At 37.7% G+C, this 12,032-nt stretch overlaps 1 protein-coding gene across 1 annotated transcript; it reads right to left on the bottom strand.

Annotated features, from left to right (window-relative positions):
* Nucleotides 1-1,576: 1,576 nt before the first annotated feature.
* Nucleotides 1,577-11,601, bottom strand: LOC149015471 (NADH dehydrogenase ubiquinone 1 beta subcomplex subunit). The gene is made up of 4 exons (XM_089155038.1): nt 11,405-11,601; nt 10,272-10,317; nt 10,113-10,178; nt 1,577-2,043 (listed from the first exon to the last, which is right to left on the bottom strand). Exons 1-3 carry the CDS (start codon nt 11,515-11,517, stop codon nt 10,113-10,115), a joined length of 225 nt encoding a protein of 74 aa, XP_089011164.1. The 5' UTR covers nt 11,518-11,601; the 3' UTR covers nt 1,577-2,043.
* Between the last annotated feature and the right edge of the window lie 431 nt (nt 11,602-12,032).

Here is a 12,032-nt window from a genome sequence, read left to right as displayed (position 1 = left end):
CACCTCTCTAGCACAGGAGGGACTCCATTATCTGATCCCACTTTATTTCGTAGCTTGGTTGGTGCTTTACAATATGTCACCCTCACTCGCCTTGAGATAGCCTATACTGTGAACAAGCTATGTCAATTTCTTTCTTCCCCTACCACTGATCATTGGGTTGCTTTAAAACGCCTCTTACGCTATCTAAAGGGGACTATTCTCTATGGGTTACATATTACTCCCTCTTCTTCCTGCACTCTATCTGCTTACTCTGATGCCGACTGGGCAGGGTGTGTTGATGATCGAAAGTCTCAGGGTGGCTACCTTGTTTTTCTGGGAGACAATTTGGTGTCTTGGCAATCTCGCAAGCAGTCCACTGTTGCTCACTCTAGTACTGAGAGTGAATATCGGGCTATTGCTTCTGCCACTACTGAGTTGACCTGGATCCATTCCCTTTTGACTGAGTTGGGCATTTCTACATCCTCTCCACCTACGTTATGGTGTGATAATATTGGTGTCACCTATCTTTCGGCAAACCCTATGTTTCATGCTCGTACCAAGCATATTGAAGTGGATTTTCATTTTGTGCGTGACAAGGTTGCTAAAGGGGATCTCCTTGTTCATTATATCTCCACTGATGATCAATTGGCTGATATTCTCACTAAGGGCCTTTCTTCTACTCGTTTTCAACTTCTTCACTCCAAAGTCAAGCTTCTCTCCGGACCGTTGACTTTGCGGGAGGGTGTTAAGGAATAATTTTGTATATTAATTCTTTCTTGTATTTCATATTTTGTATTCTTGTATTTCTTCTACGTATGTTGTATTTCCTATTACCCATACGTTTTATAAATATGTGTAAAATCAGATATTCTGATTTAACACAAGATTTATTCAGATATACTCAAACTCTAAGACTGTATGGCTACTTTTCAATTCCTGATTTTTGGTTGCAAGCCAAGCTAGGGTTCTACATGTGAATTCATTAAATTTCCTTTCATGGCCAAAAAAAGAAAAAAAGGAAAACAGACCCCTTATGTATTTGAGTGTGGATTATCTCCTCGAACATAGTGCTACATAGTGCTTCCCGTCGGGAGAGATGATCTGGACTCTTATGTATTTGGGGTTGAATCTCTTATTTCACAGTTGGTCAGGGGTCGATGCATGGTTTGTTGCAGTACATCTGGACGCTAATGTCCAGACATTTAGTGGTGTTAAATATCATAGAAGAGCGTCAGGATTGATTACCTCTGCATAATAAAAATGGTCCCTCTATACAGAAATATATGTAAATGATTTTACACAAGAACTGATTTCCATGAAAATCTTTCCAATCACATACTAGGTGTATGGATTTGATCTTTACAGAACAGGTTTGAGAGCAGGGCTGTGCTTGGACTTTAAACTACCTTCGTTCGGTAGTAACCCTAAAAACACTTGGTATTGAAACCGATGGGAATATAAGATTATTAAGAGTTGTACAAGTTTGAACCTTTGAAGCCAAGATTAAATGTCTGAATCTGCAGGTGGAACACAACATTTGTATCTGTTCTATCCTGTTTGGCTAATTTATCTATACTTTCCATAAAGAAAAAGTAATGCTTGTGTATTGTCAATGAAGTGTGAACACTGGCCGGGTGAATTATGAAAATGTAATATACATCACCGTGTAACAATTCTAACCTTTTGTTAAGATTTGGGCTGGGAGGCAAGCTGAACTGCGGCCATGAATAAATAGCTTTGATGCTTCCTCTTTCTCGGCAATAGAAATAAATATTTCAGACACACCAAATCGAAAAAGAAAAGGAAAAAAAAAACAGAATTCACATCTCTGAACCAAATTGTATACATCACACAATCGCTATAACATTCAAGTAGCTGAACATGAGTCCACAATAAGGTCTTCTGCTTACCAAAAAGAAAAGAACAGTGGATCCACAAAAAAGAGGAAAGACAGTTTCAGTTTGCAAATTGACTTTATTCCGATCTACCACATTCATAGAGACGCAAATAAAAACTATCCACGCAAGGCCTCCTCATCCTCCTCTTGCTTTGTCAACAGAAGACCTGCAAAATACAAAAGAAAATTAAAATGAAGATTTATTCATTTTCCTCTAATACATCAAACATCTTCTTGATTGGTACCAAGCAAAAGAAATGCTCAAATTTATGGATGAGATTCGCAGCAGTTAAGCAAAGTATGAAAACAAAAGGAATGTGAAGTGCAGTAGCTCAATTCCTTGTGTTTAACATCTTTGAGATAACAAGTTCATTTCACAGCTCACTGAAGTTCTCTACATCCACACTCATAATTGTCAAGAAATTTTTTCTAACTAAAACGATGGATAGTGATACATGCACCACCATGAGTTGCAAGCTAGCAGGTAACCAGAATCAAACAGAAGAGCTAGCAGGTCATCCCAAGAGGGGCATAGATAGAGAGAATGGGTGGTGTGCCCTGCCTTTTCCCATAAACAAAAAAGATTTTACCGGCTCATCCCAAAAAACTTTGAGCTTTATTATGGGTGAATTTTCTAAAATAAAAAATAAAAATAAAACCAATACTTGAGCTTTGATTATACCTAAAGTAAGACCTGCCAAAAAAATAATGGATAAAGAAAGAGCATATTTTAGTGTAGCTGGAAAATCAGCTACATTTACAGCAGGTTGGTTTTTCTTCCGGTAATGCAACTAAGTATTATTAATTGAGTACCAACCCTTCCCTTTTGCACTCCCTCTTAAAATCCTAAAGGTGTTGGAGAAAAAAATGATTGACTCAACAGTGGCCTCAAATCATTTCTTTTAAAGTTTTTACAACTTTAATGCATACTTCATAAATCCACAACCCCATTGATTTAAATTTCTATTTTATCCAAACCAAGAAGAAATAAATCAGAGGAGACCTCCAGTTTGCAACGATAAGACTATCCTTCACTGATAAGTGCTAACTATTGAAGATGTGGTTTTACGTCAAGAACCATCCATAAACTAATTTACATGATCAGCAACACATTTACCCCACCCCTAAGAGAAATTGATGCAGTAGCACTTGAGTAGTTGGACCGATACAACCAGGTTCAGAAGGAAAACCCCTCACAGGATAAAGCCACCAGATGTATACACAAACAAAAACTGGTAGGGGTTTATAAGATATTTGAGATACCTTAGTGATTTGCCTTTTGTTTAAGTAGGACTAACCCAAACGCAGGAGATACATTTTTGGTTCCCACTTCGTTTTAACTTCTTTATTGAGATCTCTTTACTTGGTACGATTTCTTGTTATGTATACCATGTAATCCCATAAACATAAAGGGGTCAATAGAATGGAACAAAGAATAATTTGGTTTGTTACCTGTGTGTGTGATTGTTCTCCCTGTCTGTTTCCAGTTTCTCCTTCCAAATCAGTACATCTTCCCTAGTTTCCTAAATGCCACTTTTCTTTTCTTCCTCATTTCCCCTGCTCCATGTTCCTTCTTCTATACCCCAATCCCCCTGCTTCTCTTCTCAATGTAACAAAACTCAGTCTGAGAGAGTTCACTTGTACTCTTCACCACTCAGATCAACCCCAAATTCTAAGGATCTCCTAAGGCATGACAACTTCCCTCCTTACTGCCAAGTTCTAATTTCAGACCTTAACCTTCTTCCTTCAGGCACCGCGTGGGCTGGTTATCACTGATAATAAAATGGGCCATAAAGAGGAGGATTCTTCACCTGAAATCTCAGTCCAAATCCATGTTTTATTAGTAAGTTCTCTGCACCGAACTCAGCTCTTGTGCACCCCTGGGTTTTGATATTGGGAGGTTGAAGATAACAAACCCCTTACCCACCACCCACCTCTTCTTCTCTCTTACCTCCACAAAATATTGGATTTATCCTCTTATTTCCCCAATTGCCCCTCCATTTCCATATTCTTTTAAACCATCATTTATTCTTTGGCTTTCAAGTTTACCCTCACTTAGAAAATATAAATCCCCTATATATCATTGCCAACCAAGCAACACTGATGCCCATGATAAGCCAGTGAATATTTACTGTTTTGCCATATAGTCTTAAATTGAGTTACATAACAGGCCCATAGCGGACATACTCATCCATACCATACCATGGTTTCCAATAGTGAGGTTTTCCATATAAAGATCAACAACAAGAAGCCATGTTCCAAATGGGGTCGGCTGTTTTCCATATAAAGATAAATTCAGGAAAGAAACTGTTGACTCCACAGATTGACAGTAACCTCAGCAAGCTGTTACTTCCCTCCAGACCTCGATGGCATTCCATACAAAGCCTCTATCAACATTTTTCTTTTCTTTTTTTCAGCAAAAGCCTCAGTCAACTGACTTCTGTCTTCAAATAAAGGAAAAAGTCTCATTTAATCTAGGACTCTTCCAACTTCATCCCACAGTGGTCATCTCATATTACACCCTCACTGCACCAACACTACCATCATACCATTCACTGAACCTCCACCATATGGAGCAGACTGAACTTATAACCATGGCCCCTGTGGAGCTAAAAAAGAGCTCAGTTAGATTTCCTAAGGTTTTTGGGGATAAGAAACCAAATTAGTAATCCTGATAGGGTTCAAAGTTTGGAGATCTTTTTGAGATGGTATAGATTGACTGAAGCTAGAAGCATAGTTATTATGGCATCACTAGGCATTGAAACACCTTGATCACCTTGTTGGTGTCAGCTTGATATTGGAACATCTCCAACACCTTGTATCGCCCAGATACCATGATAACTATGCCATAAAGATCGTATTCCAGATGCTAAATTTATGGGCACAGCACAAGTCTGGTGAATCAAGCACCAATAACAAAATAGGACTCAAGGTATGCGTTAGTTAAATATTAGGGATGAGATGAACCAGATATTACTGCATATTGACTAAATTCGCATGGCTGAGATGAGATAGCATGACTGTGAGGAGTACATTGCCAGATATTTATCACTAAGCAGCTCAATCTAATTTTCAGTAAAATGAGGAGGAATTGATAGCACCTTTTTGCTACGGTGTCCATTCTGAGATCATGTATGCTAGCATCCGGTCAACTGCCTCCCAGGGAGCATGCAGTACATGTGGCTGGCTAATCAGGAAGAAGTCTAAAGAGGCCTACAGTCAGAAGAATTTCTTACACTTTCCATAGGGATGAAAGTTCCACTCATTAGCAGTTTTCTCTTCAGGAAAAGTCATTCAGCAACCCACTGGTCAATGGATATCAAGAACATGGTTCGAGATCTCGCGAGATACCTCGCTTTTTTTGAATGAAGAGACGTGATGAAGGGCAAAGCGAGATAAAGGGCGAGATTCCCACAACTTGCTCGAGATTTCGCTATCTCACCATATCTCACCCGATCTCTCCCCATATCTCGCCAAAACTCTCAATTTTAACCCATTTTTTGCAGATTTCAGTTGTATTTTCACTTGCAACTACTCTTATCACATCTACAACACCAAAGGAACATCAATCATTCTATGCTTGTCTTATGAACTTATGAGTTATGAGTTCATATGAGTTATGACTTACAAATTATGACCTATATAAAACTTCTAACGGTTGTATAATTTTATTATTTTATTCTTGAGAGTCAAGATTGTGATATTCATATGGATGGAATTCTAATGATATTTAAGTTATTTGTTGTATTTGATATATTTGCTTTTCATTTATATGCCTTAAAAGTTCTATATTACATGTTGTACAACCTTGCGTTCCCCAATCCTGCAGCTTTTCAGTATCACACTTAAGGTAAACTAAGAATTCATTCTTAGGGTTATTTTCTCTCAAATACAAGACTATCAATGTGTTTAAAAGGCCTAAATTCGGCTAACTATCAAATTTAAGCCCAACCTAGACCCTAAAATCCACCGAGATGAGCCATCAAGTTGGCCCCAAAAAAAACCATATCTTGACCAAGATCTTGCCAATTCAGTCAAGATCTCGATTTTTTGAAGGAGCAAGATCCTTGGCAAGAGTGAGTTCTTGAACCATGATCATTCTTCACAACCTAACAGGCCATATTCTCCACCTTGATACTATTCCAACGGACCTCCTCTGATGTCAAAGGCCATCATCCAATGTTTCATGTGCAAAGGAAAAACTCATGTATCTGCCCAGTGTTCCAACCATCTACTAGCCAACGTTAAAAAGGACTCTTCTATACCTCTTGCCTTGGAGGGGAAACTGAATCTCAAGATAGTTTGTGTAGAGGTTGAAGCCTAATGAAGTCAATGGCCACGACAGCAAAGTGCGAAATTTCAGTGAGATTTTGCGAGAATTCACCTTTCGCTGGTTGCCGAAACCAGCGAATCGGCCGAGATTTCGGCAAAATTTGACTTTTGATTTCGGTCAAATTTATTTTTTTATAAACAATAATTATATTAGAAGGAGATACAAATATTACCTTATGATTTGATTCTAGTTATAAATTTATAGATTTAGTCAACCTTACTTTATAATTTCAATTACATCTTTGTTTCCAATCATAATTACAATCAACCTCTTTAGAATTTGGTTTCTAATTACAATTTCAATCAATCTTATCGGTTTCTAATTATGCATTTCATATTATAATTTAACAACCTTACTTTATAATTTCAACTACAACTTTGTTTCCAATTATAATTTCAATCAACCTTACCTTTACAATTTGGTTTCCATTTATAGTTTCAATCAATCTTGTCAGTTTCTAATTATACATTTCAAATTTTCAATTAATCTTGCCTTACATTATGTGTTTTGGACAATCAACCTTACCTTTCACCCTAATTTCGTATATAAATGACAAAAAATCGCCAAAAAAATTGTTTGACAAAAAAAAAGACGAAAAATCAGCGAGAAATCAAACAATCGGTGATTTCTCGCAGACTTTTCGCCAATATATTGTAAAGTTTGCATTGAAGCTCCATTTCATATCGTTACCTTCCAAAACGGCACTATTTCGGCGATTTTTCCTACAATGCACAACAGCAGTGTGAAATAACAACCTTCTTATATTCTTCATCTAATTTTCACCACTCAAAAGGTGTCTAACATCCTTTAGACCCGCAAGAAGTGTAATGACCAATTACATAACATGGATCAATGGAGTTAAATTGTACTAATGTCATCTCTGAAGAAGCTGTTTGTACGTATGGATCACAGAACCACATCTAATTCCCTCAAAATGAGTGAACAACTCCAATCTAAAAATTACTAATTGCTGCATGCTCTACTCTGTTAATAGAATGGTATGTTCTTAGATACAATGCAATGTTGTGTCCCCCCTTTGAAGGTGTATCACATTCTTCTTTGACATGGCTGCTTGATTGGAAAGCACAACATTTTAGGTACATGGATTTCTACCGTGTTAGCACAACAATAAGAAATGATGCTTTTTCATGTAGGACATCATAAAAATTAAACAAACAAGGTAACAAGATTTGTTCAACTCCAAGAAGTGGAGTTAGGTGCCACCTTGTCTTTACCCCAACTTTATGAAGTTGAGTTCCTTAAAAGGATACTTTATGCAATATCATTAGAGTGGTTAGGCTGATGAGACCATGCTAGGAAACCTAAGCCCAAATGGAACTGACCTAAGCTAATGGGAGGGGTTTATTAGCTACTTTGAGATATTGAAATTGCATTTTCTTCTGGTAGGATTGAGCCATGCATAGGAATTGTTTTTAGTTGCATGTAATATTACTAATTTGATTAACTTTTTAGTTGATCAAATCCATACTAAGTTAGATCAGTTCTTTTTATTTATATCATGTAATCCCATCAATCAAAGATGGTGAATAGAATTGAATGAACAACTGGGTTTGCTTACTTGTTAATGCAACTGTGCTCCTTATCATTGTTTCCTCTTTCTCCTTAAGATAAGGTATGTCATCCTTAGTTTCTCCCAGTACTACTCTTCTTTCTTCCTTACTTTCCTTTTTCACCTCATCCAACACCCCAGTCAATGGCACAGGTTAGAAGGCTATGATCTAAAATACACGATGGATGAGAAAAGAAGATGGGCCAGGTGGAAGATGAAGAGTCAAATCCAAAAAGAGAAGAAGACAATTGTTGATGATTAAAAAAATAAGGGAAAGAAAATATGAACGAGAAAAGGGAGGATCCAGAAAGAACTCCTAAAACATGTGAGGGAGATAGGATGCTCAACACATTACTTAGGCCAACAATGCTGCAGTTCAGTTCTTCAATCAGATATCAATGTTACACTTTTAGCTACAAAGGCAGAATTTAAACAAAGAAGTAGCTCTTCACTAAATAAAGGCCTAAAAATAGCTACAAAAAAAAATTAACTTTTGGCACACAACAATTCGACTCCCCACACTAACAGCTCATGTCGAAACTAATACCAGTAAAGTATTAAAATCTGAAGTCCTTTGTTTCCAATTTGAACAGTTAAATAATAAACTGAGGAATATAAAAACACAAGTACCGAAAGAAAAGAAAATACAGAAACTAAAAATTCAAATTCTAGAAGCTTCCAGGATTGGACCACACAGGACTCACAATCAAGAGAAACTCAGGGGCCAACTCCTGGCTAGGATACACCAAGGCAGGGCTTGGTTGTTGGCCTTACAGAGAGTTCTGATACGACCAAAACAGCATGAGAAATCTTCTCCAGGCTTGATATTGCATCAGTTGTTATTTTTGTTTTCAGTAACAAAACTACAGCCTGAGAAGAACACAATGAAACTCTACTTTAATAACTCAGTGCAACCCCAAATTCTAGGAGATAGATTTCCCTCCAAAGGTGACTCAGTCTAGATCCCTACACCAAAGCAGCTACCTTAACAAGAACCAACCAGAACCCAAGAGTGCCTTCCCTCTTGACTGCCAAGTTCTAAATTCAGACCTCACATCTCTTCCTCCAGCTACTAATTTGGCTTGATATCACATCCAACTAAAGAGGCTAGTAGTGAGGATTTTATCAGAAATCTATTACGAGTGAGTTCACTCCACTGAAGTTGGCTCTAATTCACTGCCTGGTTTTGATCATAGGTGTCAGGACACCGAGGTGATTCAAGGCATTTTAGGGCAGTCAAAGCACTTAGGTATAAGGCACTCGCTATGGCAGTGATTAGGTGGGTCCTGTTTAAGTGTATATCACCCTTCCACTGTCTTTTTCAACATAAATTGCAACCAGAGGAGTTGAGCTTTTTATCTTTATTAAATACTATAACTATTTTTATGGGAGTCAAACAAGGGATATTTTCTTATTTAGGAATAATGTCTCAAGTAAATAAAGTATCAATATAAAAACGCTAGCTTTTATGATATTTGGCATCAGTGTGTGCCAAAACCTAGTCTGCTATCAATTAGACTAGTGCAACATGCCTTACAATAAAGCGGCAGCTACCTAGGCCCCTATAAATCACAGCTTGGATGCCCAACCATTGCCTTGGCAACGCCTTGACAACTATAAATTTAACACTAGGAGGTTGTTCTGCCACTATACCCATAAATTGAAATGCACATTATTGGGGCCCATGAACGAACCCAAACAGTGTTCACCCCAGGATTTGCATTAGAAGTAGCAATGGTTTCATTCTCAATCAATAACCATGGTATCAATGACAAGTTAACTACAGGAATTACATTTTATGGATATCCACAGCATTAAGAATAAAACTTAAACATTACAAATAATTACCTGAGCTGAATGACAAGTTATGTTCTAAAATACCATTCATTTACTAGTTTCAAATTCCATGGCACACAAAGCAAATGAAAATTTTCAGCTACGGAAATAGTAGTAATTAACTTTCTAGAACTCTAATTCTTTCTTTCTTCTCTCTCTTTCTTTTATTTATTATTTTTTTTTTTTTTTTTTGGGGGGGGGGGGGGGGGGGCATCTGTGTTCATTCAGCAGACATCTTGAGATTATCAATTATTCATGAGTAAAAAATCTTAGCTGCGCTATGGGATATCCAAATGAGCTAGGATTAAACAACAGAACTCCTGATTGATGTGTTCAAAACTTGAATCAAGCCTGACCGACACAAGAGGCCATATTTACATTACGTTCTCTATTCCCCTCCCTTTCTCTCTTCCTCTATTTCAAATCTTTATCAACTATAAGATTGCCTTAATTGATATAGAATGAACTCCACCAATTTCAGTTGTTAGTGTCAATACCTAATGATCATCATGCCCATGACCATGGGCGTCATGCCCATGCCCCTCCCAAGGATGCCGCCAACCCTGTACAACAAAATACCATATGCAATTGAAAATGAGTTCGAGGAGAGGGAAAAGTATCCAGATGGACAATGATAAGACAAAATTGAAGCTTACCAAGACTACGGGGCCATCTTGCTTAGCCCTGTAGAATACCCAAAACCTACAAAAATACAACAAACCAGTGATCAACCTATCAATTATTAGACTCCCAGTGATCACTTCTTTAGAGATAAATCAAACCAATAAATTAATTATATTCTGTGAGGGTTCAGAAACAAGTTCTGTTTATTTTAAGGTTCCTGTATTGTGTCTTCCAAAAATTGAAACCCTTGTGGCTAGTCCAAAATAGATTCCACTTGTCATCTTAACTTGTCATTTCAAAAGACAAAATCAACTCAACTGTTCATGGGTTCCAGCATCCTTCAAGTTTTCAACCAACATCCTCTTCAACAAATCCCCAAAAATGAGGGAGGAGAAACATCACAAAACATTCTAGTCATGAACACTGAAATAATGTGAACCCAGCAAATCGGAGGTTAACTTAAAGTACTACAAATGCGGCATTGCTTGCATCCTGACCCAAACTGGAAACACATCAAGGGGTACCTTCTCAAAGGCCCATTCAATAGGAATATCAATACATGTGCCTGAGTCATTTTAACGATCAGCCAACGAAGCGATCATAATTTCAAACGACGCCAAGAACTGCCCTGATAAGGCTCAGAAATAGTGGTAAAGGGATCTAAAAGCCAAACCAGATATCAGACTAGATGGAACTGTCCCCGCTGGCGTTTAAACCCTAAAGATCCTATCTTCCATAACTGAAAGCCCTGACGAACCAGTTCTGTCTGCTACAACAGCACAGATTACATTATATTTCCAATGGACATACTTTTCTTAGTTATCTGATGTTTCCACAATTTCACAGTTATCCAATTAATTTGTTGGTCCTCTACTTCAGTCGAAAGCACCATTGATTTTCTCCGTCCCAACAGCAATAATGAATTTAAATAAAAATAAAAAGGGACGAAGATTGGAAAATTCCAAAATAGAGTAAAGAAAAGGAATGCATCTGAGTTCTTAATCATCAAAATGATAACTAATCTTCAATTTTCTTACTTCTCTTCATACACACAAACAGCCAATTGCAGTTTTACGTAAAAATTTCCATTGAAGAAATCAACAGAAAGGGAATCATAGTAACGATTCGAAGGAAGAAGATCGGAAAGGGGTTCTGAGTATTGTACCACATGATGGCGCACAAGCCCTTTCCGGTGACTGTATGCCATCGCTTAGGGCGATGCAGGGTGACACCTTTGTAAGTCGTGCTGTGTCCATCGCCCCCATGTCCTCCTCCCATCTCTTCTTCTCGATCTGACTCCGAACAAATTTCCAACACCGAGAACCCTATAGGCTGCTAAAATGTTTAGACCAAAATGAAATGGGATCAGAGCCTAAGAACTGATGGAAATCCGTTGGATCAGAACCTTTGACGATTTTATGTCGAAGATTAAGATCATAGGTCAACGTGTGGTAATCCGTGGTGTGTAGAAGCCCATTGCTACCCGCTGCTTCACGCATCTTGGTTGGGTTAAATTCCAGTCGCTCAAAATTCGTTTTAAAAGAAAATCGTTTTTTTTTTTTTCAACTAAATTGTTTATTTATGTAAATGATGTTCAGAACATCTGGAATTTAATAAAATCTATGTGGCATTGATCTAGTAGAGGGCACTATAGGCACCACCCTGTCAAACACACTATCCAAGCAAGGTTCGTGCTTCACATCTTCAGTCGGCCCTATGAATATTATATTATATTATTTATTATTTATTACTGGTTTTTTGGGTACTCACAAGGGTCGAAGTCTTGAGGATAT

The sequence above is a fragment of the Hakea prostrata genome, chromosome 5 (assembly GCF_041222555.1).
Source record: "Hakea prostrata isolate BN-2017 chromosome 5, UWA_Hpros_2, whole genome shotgun sequence".
Lineage (NCBI taxonomy): Eukaryota > Viridiplantae > Streptophyta > Magnoliopsida > Proteales > Proteaceae > Hakea > Hakea prostrata.
The sequence above is the reverse complement of the archived record's forward strand: the minus strand, read 5'-3'. Positions and strand labels throughout refer to the sequence as shown.

Bases quoted from the DNA above. Each gene is read 5' to 3' on its own strand.
- LOC149015471 (XM_089155038.1), bottom strand. From the start codon at position 11,517: ATGGGAGGAGGACATGGGGGCGATGGACACAGCACGACTTACAAAGGT. The intron at 10,318-11,404 runs GTACAATACTCA...GTATTTTTGTAG, and splicing joins GGCTTGTGCGCCATCATGTG to GTTTTGGGTATTCTACAGGG. The intron at 10,179-10,271 runs GTAAGCTTCAAT...TTTGTTGTACAG, and splicing joins AAGATGGCCCCGTAGTCTTG to GGTTGGCGGCATCCTTGGGA.